The sequence below is a fragment of the Cuculus canorus genome, chromosome 16 (genome assembly GCF_017976375.1).
Source record: "Cuculus canorus isolate bCucCan1 chromosome 16, bCucCan1.pri, whole genome shotgun sequence".
NCBI lineage: Eukaryota > Metazoa > Chordata > Aves > Cuculiformes > Cuculidae > Cuculus > Cuculus canorus.
In genome coordinates this window covers 12,267,334-12,281,028 of record NC_071416.1, presented here as the reverse complement: position 1 = coordinate 12,281,028, position 13,695 = coordinate 12,267,334, and the positions used below count along the sequence as shown (strand labels likewise).

Genomic DNA, 13,695 nt, shown 5'->3' with positions numbered 1-13,695 from the left:
CTAAGCAGGAAAAAACATGAGAGGCTGCTTCCACAACCATCCTTACTTGCAAAAAGACCTTGTTAGTTAAAGACTGAAACAGCTGTCAGTTATTTCCTAGAATTTCTATGAGGTCTCTTGAGCAAGTCAGTTGCTGGGAGCACAGTGTGCTCTGGCTGTGTCTGAGAGGATCCTCAGGTGTGCTCACTTCACCAGTGCCTGAGCCCTTATTTCCACACTTATTTCTGAACTTGGGATGAATTCCAGCTTAACGGAGGCTTGGATATTCAATGTAAGGATGGTCTATGCAAATACACTTGAGCCGTAAATGCAACGTTCATCAACAATTCCACACTGTTCATGCAATTGTTAGGGCCCTTTTAACACTACAGGACTCAGACTCAATGTTTATGGCAAGACGTCCCTGCATTGATAGAATGAAAAACAGGGAAAAATAAAAAAAGGCTGGCTGCATTTTAAGTCTGAAAGTGAGACATACCTGCCCTAATTGAAGCTACCTGGGGAGTTTAAGTAGATTAGAGTGATGTAGTTTGAAATTTGTTCAGGATATTAGCAGTAAACAGGCTTAAAATTTACAATTAGCGCTAAAGCTAGTCCCAAGTGATTGGGACTTCAGTTAGGTATCTCAGCCAAAAGAAGAGGCCTACAGAGCAAGAGTCTAGTTATTCCAGACAGACTCTTAAGACTACTGTACATTTAACCAACAGTACATCTTCATATTTTCCAAAGCATCAGCTCGACAGTGCTCACCTCTTACAAATAAGATCACTGCACAATAAGGAATATTTCTACTGACGACAAACTGTGGTGTAACATAAAAAAACAAAATCATCTCCACCCCTGTATTTGCACTTGCATTCCCACATAACTGCAGACTGGTTAGGCTGGGCCCTGAGGACTCACTGCACTACAGTCATGGCATGTGTGGAAACGAATTGGTAAAAAATTGAAACTTAAAATCACTAATATTCTTCAATTCTGTTACTGAACCTTTAATCAGAATAAATACTGTTTTTTAAAAAACATAAGTTTTATTAACTTAACAGATTTTTTAAAAACTATTTATAATTTTTTTTTAATTTTGATGTGGTTTGAAAACTGTCTCTTTTTTTCCTCTTAGATTTCACAGGCCATAGAAATTTTCTTCTGAGAAGAATCTGTCTTTACTTTTTGATATTGCTGCTGAACACACATCAGGGAATACATAAGTCTTTCCCTAAAGTTCAGTCCAGGATACCTTGATGTTTATGTGAAAGGACTCTGCAGATGAAGTTTCTGCAGCACTTACCTACGGAAAGAACCACCAGAGATGCACTTCGCTCTGAAGTCAGAAGAGTGATGGCCTGTGGAGTGGGACGATTTGCTGAAAAAGACTGAAGTAAAGCTACTTGAAAGACCCTACTACTCTCCTTTAACACTTCTTTTAAACTGTTTTGCAGTCTATCTTGGAAAAGGAGATGTTGTGCATGTACAGGCTTTACCATTCCAAGGCCTCTGACATAAATGGACATGACACACTGTCATTCAGTATTATGTTGACAAGACATTTTGAACTTACCACAATTAGTTTGTAAAACACTTAAGTTCATGTTCTAAAAACTAATTTAATGTATTATAATCTCATTCTTTTTTATATAATGTCTAACAGAATCACAGCTGCAAGCATTTTTGATTCCTGTTACTTTTGTTCTTTAATTAAATGACTACTTATTGCAGGAAATTAAAACGCTTTCTAAAGCTCTTTTTTTTCCCAGGGACAGTTGGGAAGGGAAGAGATTATGATTATTATGTACTAGATCGTATCACTTCTTTATCAACACAGAGGCTTCAAAAGGATGATCTTAACTAAGGTTTCCCTTTATGGTGGAATATCAATGTTTTGGACCAGATCCTATCCAGCTTAACATTGTCATTCTACACTAGCTGACATTCTGGCCCTCTGAGGAATGACAATGAAGTTCACTGTGTTCTCATTCAAAACTACTAAATTGGACAATCTTTGGTAGAAAGGTAACAATAGACTTTGATGTTTAGCAAACAAATTATTTTAATGTTTTCCTGACAGTTAGAAGAAGAAAGTTAATAAAAGCTAATAACCAAGCAAATCGAACTGATTGAGAAAAATATAAAGCGAGACACTCTAGTAATGCTCGATATCTAGAAGCATGAGAGAATTCTACTCAAAATACTACTAGAAGGAAGAACTTAGAAAAAAATAATACACCGATCACTGGAAAGCATGCCCGATGAGACAGCAGCAAAATAGCACATACACTAGCTAGGCAAAAATTTCTGTGCAAGAGTCTTAAATGCAACCCTATTAGGAAATTGTTTAATGTTAGAAACTTGAAAAAGGCACTTAAAATCCTGTAGCTTTGTTGAGATGATCTTTGTGAACCGTAAAAATAATAATACATGGTATGTAAAATTGTACAGCCTACTGCTAAATTGCTGCTGGTGGTGAATAGAATCAATGCAAAGAGAGGATGAACTAACTCAGTTATCTTCTGCTGCTCAGCGTGGGGATGAAGAAACAGACATACAGTGCTACTCTTTGGATGAACTAACACTTAAGAATGGAAGGTAAGAACACACAGTGCAACACTTAGAATATATGTCAGTAAAGGCAACACTAGAAGAAACTGATGAATCGTGAGAGATGTGGTATCCAGGACCAATGAAGCTTGCTAGGTAGCTGTAATTTTGTACAACTTCTTCATGTTTGACTTACGCGACCATCAGCTGACAACTTGAATTACCCAATCACTTGATCCAAAGATTTTTATTTTCTACTTATTGCAATTTTATAACTTGCTGTCATTTTGCAGAAATACAGAATGCTATAATTAGCCTTTTAACATACTGTTAATTATATTTACCAATATTTTTATTAATAATAAAATACTATTAATTCTAAACAACAATATAATGATACTACAGGTGTAATATACAAAAAGGGTAAACAGAAAGAAGTGAAAAGTTTCTTCAGCAGAAGAACCATTTTTAGTTTGAGAACAGTAGATTATCTACTGTTAACTACAAACTTAGCTAATAATATATGAAGGTAACACTCCTATTCAGCACCGATGCATACTTTCACTGATAATAAAAATGTTGCATAAAACACATTAAAATGATGCTGAAAAATATAATACAGGAAAATATTTTAAGGGTAACTTAGAGCAGCTTTTTAAATTTCAAACAATGCCTGTGAGCTGTATTGCTAATGTGACCTAACCATCTTGCAGTTACGCAGCAATAGGCTTCGCTTCATCCCTATCTTCTCAGCTGTCCGTTCCTCACAAGGATCCCAGCCTTTTTTCTGCTTTGGTCTGGTAAGAGACAGAAAATTGTGACTATTTCAGAGCCCCATGTGATCACTGTCAGCTAGCTGGTGGGTAAATCTGTCAAGTTGGTTGGAGACTGCAGGCATTGCCTGGGCCATGTATTACGCTCGGTTGCCACTGGAACTTAGGATGCCATCCACTGAAGGCACGTTTAGCTTACGGAGGCTATTTTTGTGCCATTTCTTACCAATGCAAAAAAGAAACAGGTATGTAGCACACAATTCGTATCACTTCATTTAGGTGCCTGCTCTGAATAACCCCTGGGGCCAAAAGCAGTCTCCCTGTGCTGAACTTGGCCTATGGGAACACTCCCTTGTGAAGAGCTTTACATTTTTACAGTTGTTAAATTTGATCATACCTTGAGTTATCACTAAAAATAGCAGTTCTAATGTTTTCCCAATATTCACTCACTGTAAGAAGTGGATTTGGGCCTTTCATTACACTTTTAAAAATCTTACACAGTTGAAGATAAAAATATTCTTTCACATACAGATGAAATTAAATTAGACTAGTAAAAGTTTAATATCTCACGAGGTCCATCTAGTGGAGATGGCAGTGATCACGGGCTCACAAAAACCTATCAAATGCAAAAATCAGAGGCTCAGAAGAATGAGAAAAGCATGAAGTATGCATACGTAGATGGGATGAGTGGAAAATACGCTTTCATTACAATAGTTTTTTTTCAGTGTAAAAAAAAAAAGAGTTGTCAAATTTTACATTACAAGAGAGTTTATATTCACCTTGAATTTCAGGGAGGTACCTGAAGATTTTACTAGAGAGTTCTTTCTTCTGATGGAAACAGTGCCTGCAATCCTCTGCGAACATTACACAGTTCCTCTTCTTGCTGTGCAAAAAGCATTACATTTATCATGTAACTTAAAATCTCCTTTCTTTTTAAAAGTATTGCAGTTTTGGTGCATATCATATGCTGCTTTTAAAATATCAAATATAATACTTGTCCATGTCAACATTCAACATATTAACACTCAGAACTAGAACAGTATATCCGTATCTACCTGCTGCTTTATCACCCAGATAAGGTTTAAAGTAAAACATGTCAGTTATACTTGGATTCCAATTAATTTTATTTTTGATGGTGGATTAGAAATTACAATTTTAGTAGTTTAGCATTTAAAGAGCTATACTTAATAAATGAAAATGAGGACACAATAATTTCATTTACCATTTCTTTAAGAAGTTTCTCTTGGAGTCCTTTTAGGTCTTCTTTCATCAGATGCATCTACAAAAAGATATGAAATGCATCTTTTCTCTACTCAAAATTGGTAACTCATTTGCAAGAGGACAATTACATCCCTAAATGGTTTATAACCACGAGATGCAGATGCACATGCAAATACCTGTCTAAGGGAAGAGATGTGTGTTTTAAATTTGCTCTCTCTTGGACGATTAACACCAGTAAACAAAGCCACAGAATACAGAATAAATCCTGCAGCAGTTTTCCATAAAGCTGCACACACCCTCTAACGGGTTAAATCTAAACCAGTGAATACTGTTATGTTAAAGGATATTTCATAACTATAAAGAAAAACCCTACAAAACTACAAAAATACTTATGTGGCACTAATACAATACTGAAGAATAAGACTTCCTTTGGAAAAAAAGAGTCAATACTGATATCTGTTGGTAAAATTGAAGAAATATTAAAAACAAGAAAGAAACAAGTTCATCATACCTCTGAAGTAAAAATATGTTCTTCATAGTCAACAGTATAGTTAATATTCTTTTCAAATGAAGTTTTAAGAATCTGGATTCTAAAGAAAGAAAGAAAAGGCAGTTCAAACAACTTTGCTGCGTATGAACTTTCAACACATATCACAAATATATCCTATTTTTTGTAGTCTACTTGTACTTAAAAGCATGGGTAACTATTACAATCATTGTTAGTACTGGAATAATCCCACAGGTAAGTGGAGAAATTTAGATGGAGAATAATTACATTTTTCCTGTAATAACGTAACATTTTAATCTCATTTTCTTATCTCATCTACTATCTCTATTTTATGGAAGACAAAAATTGCATAGAGAATAGCAGCTGACCTAATCTATACCTCAAATGAACAGAACAAATCTCATGCCAGGACTCATGAAGCCTACTAACCTCTGTTGCTCATTTTTCATGTATGTACTAAAAGTATGTGTATGTTTCTTCCAAAAGGTCTGGAAAGAAAAATATCAATAGATGGTAATCAGTAGGAACTAATATTTTCTGACCTCAAACTGACTTACATCTAATATGAATAAAATAACCCACAACCACAGACTCAGCAAAGAATAGGTAGGGGTTACACAGTCACAACAGAAGTTTGGGGGAAAAAAAAAAGCTTAGCCGGCAGCATGAGACACTCGAGGAATTTTATTTTCAATGAACCAGTTTCACCTAAAATCACACAATTTCCATAATTACAGGAAAGAATATGCATAACATTTTAATCAGACTTTCTATATAGAATCATAGAATCATTTGGTTTGAAAAGACCTTTGAGAATGTAACAGTAATATAATATACTACACTATAATATATGCCATGCCTTCACAGTAAAAGAAAAAAGCCAATATATTCTATTTACATAAATAATTGTATATTGATTTTTACATTACAGCAAGCAGCATACCCATCATGTGAACTGGCTCATCACAGAACACACAACAAATCAAGTTCAAAAGGCTAATCAAGTGGGGTAAACAGCCCATCAAAAATAGTAGCACTATTTTGTTCTCGGAAGAAAAACATACATTCTAAGAGCATAGCATTAGCCAAGCCTAACCTCAAATTAATTACTTGAAATCTGACCCAACTTTAAGCAAAATTATAAAGGATTTTAAAAACACAATTAATGATCTAAAGTTAAAGATGATACGAATAACATATAAATTCAATTTGAATTGACTTTTCTCCACAATCAAGAAATTAAAATACAAACCAAGAATTCTTTTTCCATGTTTTTCAGGGACTGCGAATCTTTTTCAAAATTCTCAAGTTCCTCAAGGAGAGCAAAATGAAATTTGTCCAGATGCCTGATCCTATCAAAACAAAGTTAATTACTTTTAGAAGGTATTCGCTGTATTTTAAGAATGTTTTTAAAAAAAATAAAAATCTTTTGTTACACACCTGCATTCATGAAGCTGGTAACTCACTGCTGTCATACGCTCGTGGGCAGCTCTTAAAGTCTGCTTAGTAAAATCATCCATTTTCTGAGAGCGACTCTATGAGGGTGTTTTAACATTAAATTCAGATTATTCTCACTTTAGAAAAACACACCTGTAGCATGTTTAGTACTGCGACTGCTTATTATCACAGATCATACTGAGCAAACCCCCCTGTTCTAAATTGGTTTTGATAAAATTCTACCTAACTTAATTAGAAATACATCACTTGACCAATATATTTCCTCAAAATAAAGAGCACGTGGAATGAATGACGTGTGCTTACAGCTATCCTAGATGAACAAATGTATTATTCAGGCACATGTTTTCCTTTTTGCAAAATAAATTTCATTCACAGGTTAGATAATTTGAGAAAAATCAAGCACAGTAGTAAGCTAACTACTTTAGATAGACAAGCTTGTTTCGAAACAACAGACAGGATGAAAATAAAACCAGACCTGGGAAAGAAAATTACTGGAGAGTTAAGTATACCAAGGAGAGGTATAAATGGAAACCTGAACTCCATCATTTCTTGAAGTTCTACGCACATAGCTACTTTCACGCCCTTTGAAGCAAATTCTATGGTGTCAGACAAGCTACCATTGATATGCACAGGTACCCACAGAAACAACTAATACTGTATATGAAATGTCTTGCCTCAATTTTCCTAGTAAATTCTTTCTGGAGCTTCTGACACATACTGATAGTTGAACAACCAGGTTCCCAGATGTCGCCATCCAAAAAAGATGTTTCATTTACAGATACAGCAGATATGCTTTCAGACACTGAAGAGAAGTAAAAAAGGATAATGTCACAATTCAGTATAAAAAAATCATCCTATCTAAAGCTTTCACAGGGCCCAGAACAGCTTTTGTTATACATAGATTAATTTCATCTATTAGATTGCTGAGACCAGTTTCTATTTTCATACCAATTTTCTGACTTTTTAAATGGATAAAGCCTATCAACAATTAGCATTTCTTTATTTTTCATTTTAAAAAACCAAACATGTAAAATTATTTTTAATGGTTATTATCTTTTCTTGTTAAAACTTTTAATTTGTTATGTTATTTTAAACTTTTGCACAACTATAGTCAACTCTCTCCATAACCAACCTCTGTAATTAACAGCATCATCTGTTTTAAATAATTTTCTAGGCTGTAACTTTATTCTTCTGTTTCCTTTCTTTTCCTCCCTTTTGCTTGCTTCTGCATCATCAGAATTGCTTTCTGTATCACTGTGGTACGTTCGTTTGAGAACTGTCTGCATAATTGGTCCTGTGATAAACACGAAAACAATGCTTAATTTTAGAATTATTTAGAACAATGACATGGGATGATATAGAAGAGTTTATTGATCCTTTGGTCCAACCTCTAGGAGTACATGCCTTGGCTTTGCAGCCAATAAAAATTAATAAGCATTATCTTTACGGAGGACACAGTACATAAGAGAACTTGATATAAATGAATAACCATATTTCAATGAAACTCTGAACCACACAAGACTTTGCTCATTAAAGAGATTCACCCTAAGCCCTCTTTTCCTGATGATACCACTATCCTCACTTTTTCTCCAGTATCAGCAGGAATGCTTCTAACTCTTTCTGAAGAGCACAGCTAACTCTTTACAGTAACTGCATTTTGGAGCCCAGTTTTGGGGTTTTCGAGGGTAGTAAAACAGCAGGAAAAATGAGAAAAAGAATAAAAATGGAAAAATATACAAAAGAAAATAAGATTAGTAAACCTGGGCAGCATTTTTATGTCAAATAAACACTTTTCTTGACCTTTACAAAGAAACATAGAAAGTCTTTTGCTTTAAAATAAATGTTGGTACCTGGCTCACGTATGGGGCCACAAGGTTCCTCACTCCAAGACTGTGCTTTACTTCCACTGGAAACAGACAATGGAGACGGTGATACACAATCCTAAAAGAAAAGTCTCTGATTTATTACCTTCCAAATTAAAGTGCTTTTAGAAGTCTCAATCAGAAATCCACGAGAACACTTTGTTAAAGAATTTTTCCATGTGGATGTCATAATTCTATAATTTGTGAAAAGTAATTTATTTTTTAATGAAACTCAAGAAAACATTTATTCCTTGATATTTTTTAAGATATTCATTATAACTGATCTTGTTGGGAAACAACACTTTCCATATCTCAAAATATCCAAAAATTAACTAGTGGTATTCCCCAAGAGAACACAAATAAACCTGGTATATAGTGTTTAATATTAAGAAAGATTTATTTCCCTTAAACTTCACCATCTGTAAAGGAGATAAAACAGATGAAAAACTGCAGCTCTCTTCTGAAGAGTAAAGGATTTACTAACATACCTTGTCTTTATTTTTGATGATAGGTTTAGTGATTTTGTCTACTTTTCCTTTCATAGAAGGTGTGTCTGTAAGGCAACGTCTAAAACTTGAATGTTCATTATTATCACATGCTTCAGATCCAGATCCCTTTGCATGTTTTCCACTCACAGTTTTGTATGTTGTTAAGCTGAGCTACACATTAACAAAAAAATCATTATTGAAAGGTAACTTAGAAAAGCATAAAACAGTTGGCAGTTGAATGGAACAACTTCAGTTACAGTAACTGTAGAACAACTTCAATATTCTTACCAAAGATACTTCAGATAAAACTGGTGAGGACCTTTTATTTCCAAATGTTAACTTTTTACCAGTCATCTCAGGGGACTGATTTAGACATGTACTTTCAATATTCTTTTTTGGTGAACAGTAATTGTCGGGACAGATTGCTGCCTCAAAGTTTAACATTTCATTTTTTTCTGGTGTTGACTCCTGAAGATCTGGTGATCGAATTTCACTATAACTATGCTCTTGAGTAACATCTCCTTCTGATATTCTTTCAGCACCTAGAAAAGAGTTATTTAACCATCAACATGAGGAATGAAAGTTAAAAAAGGTAAGTTAAAGCCTAATATTGCTAACTGTTCCACCTCTAGGTATTTGCAAGCCTCAGAGGTGTGGAATTTTCCTTTTAAGTGTTAGCTAATGACTTGCTGCACTTGCACTTTTTGCACTCTTCACACCATTTTAGTGCAAATCAGATTTATTCTAACACTTCTGTATTGCACTTCTCTATTATACCTATATGAAATAACTGTATCTACTATAAAAGTGTTACTGATATATTAACACATCTCCTTGAGTTACGTGGTATACACTGACTATCCAGAACTCTTATTTTAAGAGCAGACAATAAATGTAAACTTGTACTACTACGACAATCCTCATTTAACCTCCACCTTTTGATACGGTATTGCTATCAATTAAAAGTCAAGATACCTACATCTCATTTTCTCAAGAGATGCAGGACTCCCAGGTGAAAGTATTTCAATTTCATTTTGTTTGGCAGAATTCTTTGATACAATAAATGCTTTATGTACAAAGGCAGCTACTGTCTTTGACTTCGTAGATAAAGTATTCTGGAGTTCCTTTTGTGGATTATCATCCTTGTTTTTCGCATTTGTGTGTTTCTATTAAAATACAAATTTTATATATAAATTAGTTGTAAAAATACAGAAGTGTGTATAGATATATGCAGGTAAAGAGCAGATTATCTGTATGTACAGTTGAACAAATGGAAGGTCCAAAAAGGTACATCAATAGAAGTATTTAAATTCATAAAAAGTAGCAGGTAGCAATTTCTGTTCTTATGACCTTCACAACTAATGGAGGTAACTACCAATAGTTCAGGATTTAATCAGTGAAGTTTACAGACCTATCCACATACATGGAAATATGCTAAAATAAAGAGAACATTTTAGCACCCAACTTCATTGCTTGTTATTAAAAATCCTGTTTGAATATTCAGCAAATGGATTGACATATCCTCTTTATTAAGTCAGCATTTTTTATTGTACACAGGATAGGCATAGCATCATCAAAATCACATTATCTACAAGAACAAAATTGGGCTCACTAAAACCTCCTATTGACATTTTCAAGACAATTCATTAAGTTTTTAAAATAAAGGATACAATATTTTTTTTGCAGCAGAATAAATTGCACATATAGAAATTGGAATACTATTCTGACCAAGAACATTATTTAGGACGTATTTTCTTATTGGCCAAAGAGAACACTATTTTACATAAAGAATTTTTCCACATGGGTATCACAGTTCTAAAATTTGTGAAAAATCATCTATTTTTTACTGAAAGTCAAGAAGAAAACATTTACTCCCTGATATTTTTTAAGATATTCATTATAACTGATCTTGTTAATTATTAACTGATCTTCTCATGATTAAAAAAAGGGCACTATTAGGAAAAAAAAATGAAATTCATTTCAGCTTGCTCATGTTGGGCACTTAAAATTCAGGAGTAAAAGTACAAAGCAGACCTTAGCTTATTTGAAAAATATGTCAGAAGTGGATGTTTAAGAATAAAGCACAACTGTATACCTTTATTTTTGATTTCACCTCCCTAGAGGTGCATGCTGAAGCTCTCGTTTCACACTCTGACTCAGAACTGGACGGCTCTTTGTAATTTTTTGCTAATGCTGCTCTTCGAGGTCGCTTTTGCCTGGTGGTTTGTTCTATCATTTCATCAGTTCTTGAATTCTGTTTTTTACATTCATTTATCTTTGGAAGAATAAAAACATCTTCAACGTATATCAGACGTAAGAATAAATGGCAGGTAACTTGCTTTAATTACTTGAAATCCATTATTTCAAAACAACTAAAGAAGTTTAACTTTACCAAAGCTCAGAGACTCCAATCATCAATCTACTAAGCATTTTGGGAAGTTTATTTTCACTGTAGATAGAGTACAGTAAGTCAGGAATGTATGAGTCAAAAAAGCGAAGAAGCAAAACAAATGCTGTTTCTGAACTACAGCAAAGCTGAAGTACATTTCCAAAGCTTGCTCTCTGAAATACGTACACATTTAAATTAGACCGTAACTGGTTTCAAATAGAACAAAACCTAAAGCCTGCACAGTGACCAGGAACCGGTATTGTTGGTCACCACCTTTGAACTGCTTACCTTAATTACTAGACTAGTCTTCCTTTCTACTCGTCCCCCTTGACAAGAATATACCACTATAAGAATTACCACTTTCTACACAGCAGCCAGTGTTCAGAGCAAAGCACATTCTCACTAAAAGCACCCCAGCGACCTGACATTAGAAGGGATGTGAAATGTAAGTGCAATGCCTCTCAGACCAGGAGAGAGCAAGATTCTTGTCGTCTACTTTCTTGAAAAATGCTCTATGCAAAACGTAATGCTTTACTAGCCTTTTCATTTGCTAGGGTCAAATCTATTAGTGAATTCCTGGGCTTCAGATGCTTTCCATCTAAGTCTATGGAGTACTGGAACTCTACCTACTCAAAGAAGGCATTTTGAACTTGCTTGGGCAGATTTGGGGAATCTGGCTGCTAAAAAAGAAGGTATTTTAGTAAGTAGACAGATTCAACATCAGGCAACTGAAGACCTATTAAGTTTTGGTTTACACAGACTAAGCGTCACCCTCAATACCCATGTATGTTGATCACATTTTCATATGCGTGATTTACATTAAGTGTATTTATATAGCTCTAAGCTACTAATGTTAAACAGATTTGAATAATTATTGTACAGTCTGAGAGATCAAAGAGTAGACTAGAGGAGATAGGGGAAGGTTTGGGGAGTTTTTGGTGGTTTTGATTTTTAAACTGTAGGTTGCAAACACCTACAAGCACCTCCAATTAACACATCCATAATAATTTCTAATTTGTTATATCCCCAACTTTAATAAAGTTTTATAAACTTACAATACTTGATAATTATTATCCTTTCTTAACATCTATAACACTTTTGGGTTTGCAGTTCCACTGTGTTACATATATTCATTTAAAGAAATTATAATCCCAAATGGATTAAAATTCAATTAAGCACATCAGACCCATAAGAACCTTTGCCGAAAAGCTAATGGCATATACAATGGAATAGATGGCTGTAAAGCAGTAGAGACACAATCAGTGATTTTAAGTAACAAAACTTATAAAAGCATCAATGTATAGCAATAGTACTATGAGTTAGAATTATGTCTGAAATACTAGCAAAATACTATATAAAAACAATATAGTACCTGAAAAGAATAAACTGCATTTAACAAATTATCTTGAAATAAACATGAACAAATGGCACATATTAAAGAAAAATTATTTTAAAACAGTTTCCGTAGTGAGTTAATACATATGGAATGTGTATTACAAGACTAGAAGCAAATTTACATTTACCTTTTTCTTACTTGCATTTTTGCCTTTAGGTTTATCCACATGGTGAGCAGGTTCAGGGAACAGATCTGCTGTTATAACATACAAAGTTAGAAAAATCAGCAAAATATTCAAATGTTTGACATTGGAGCATTAGCTCTAAAATCATGGAATCACTTTTATGCCTGCAAAGTTTAAGATTCAGTAAGCTGCTTTCAGCACATTATGTTGAAAAGCTAAAGGTTTTTTTTGTTGACAACAACCTCCACCTGTCTCATCCTCCAATAATTTCCCACATTAAAATACAGACTTTTTGGAAACTAACCCTTATAAATAATTAGAAAATTCCTTATGCTTGGAAATAAGACAGCAAAAACTGTCTTTGGAACACAACAGTTATTATCTACGGACAAACACTGCAGCAGTCTTAAGAAATACGAAAAAAAGTTTCTTACTTTTGTCTGTGCTTATTGGTTTCCCTAAGGTTTTATTTCTACTGTAATCAATTAACTGGGGTTTAGATTTTCTATTTGATTCTTGTAGCCAACTAATGTCTGTCTTGCTGTCATCACATCTGTATTCTGTGTCTGTGTCACTAAAGAGATGCTTCTTGTTTTGATTGTTTCTAGTCTACAAAAACAAGAAATTCCTTAAGTTACTGATTTACTTCAATATACCTTTTATTTACATAATTGTTATTTAAAGGCAAGAAGACACTGATACTGATCCACAAAAATCTGAGCCTTACTTTTTTTTTTCCTTTCACTTCAGCACTAGTTTTACTGTCATCTGCGCTCCTTCACGAGAAAAATAAAAAATACTTTAAACAGTACATTTAAAAATACTTGTTCTAAAGCTTCCTATTATTCATGTGATCTGTAGATTAAGGAGTCAAACAAACGTATCTACATTTGTTTGCATGTACATTCTGGAAATATCTGTTTACCTCAAACCCTAAAAGA

General features: G+C 33.9%; 2 protein-coding genes across 4 annotated transcripts in view; one reads left to right on the top strand and one right to left on the bottom strand.

Moving 5' to 3' along the window:
• PHACTR3 (phosphatase and actin regulator 3) overlaps positions 1-1,660 on the top strand; it is a 108,922-nt gene extending 107,262 nt beyond the window's left edge. The window contains exon 13 of one of the 3 annotated variants that reach the window (XM_054081124.1): positions 1,121-1,660. In XM_054081124.1, the coding sequence (XP_053937099.1) occupies positions 1,121-1,136 (16 nt within the window). In that variant the 3' untranslated portion in view covers positions 1,137-1,660. The remainder of the gene's footprint in view (positions 1-1,120) is intronic. The other 2 variants (XM_054081126.1, XM_054081125.1) reach the window with 2 other exon arrangements.
• A 223-nt stretch (positions 1,661-1,883) lies between these two features.
• The window catches only part of SYCP2 (synaptonemal complex protein 2), a 29,931-nt gene continuing 18,119 nt past the window's right edge, over positions 1,884-13,695 (bottom strand). Inside the window, exons 29-45 of the mRNA XM_054081133.1 lie at positions 13,482-13,530; positions 13,189-13,363; positions 12,758-12,825; positions 10,941-11,120; positions 9,825-10,011; positions 9,134-9,387; positions 8,846-9,016; positions 8,346-8,436; positions 7,628-7,789; positions 7,170-7,297; positions 6,478-6,572; positions 6,290-6,389; positions 5,467-5,525; positions 5,041-5,119; positions 4,531-4,587; positions 4,088-4,191; positions 1,884-3,332 (exon numbers count right to left, since the gene is read on the bottom strand). Coding sequence (XP_053937108.1) covers positions 4,120-4,191; positions 4,531-4,587; positions 5,041-5,119; positions 5,467-5,525; positions 6,290-6,389; positions 6,478-6,572; positions 7,170-7,297; positions 7,628-7,789; positions 8,346-8,436; positions 8,846-9,016; positions 9,134-9,387; positions 9,825-10,011; positions 10,941-11,120; positions 12,758-12,825; positions 13,189-13,363; positions 13,482-13,530 — 1,927 coding nt within the window. The 3' untranslated portion in view covers positions 1,884-3,332; positions 4,088-4,119. The remainder of the gene's footprint in view (positions 3,333-4,087; positions 4,192-4,530; positions 4,588-5,040; positions 5,120-5,466; positions 5,526-6,289; positions 6,390-6,477; positions 6,573-7,169; positions 7,298-7,627; positions 7,790-8,345; positions 8,437-8,845; positions 9,017-9,133; positions 9,388-9,824; positions 10,012-10,940; positions 11,121-12,757; positions 12,826-13,188; positions 13,364-13,481; positions 13,531-13,695) is intronic.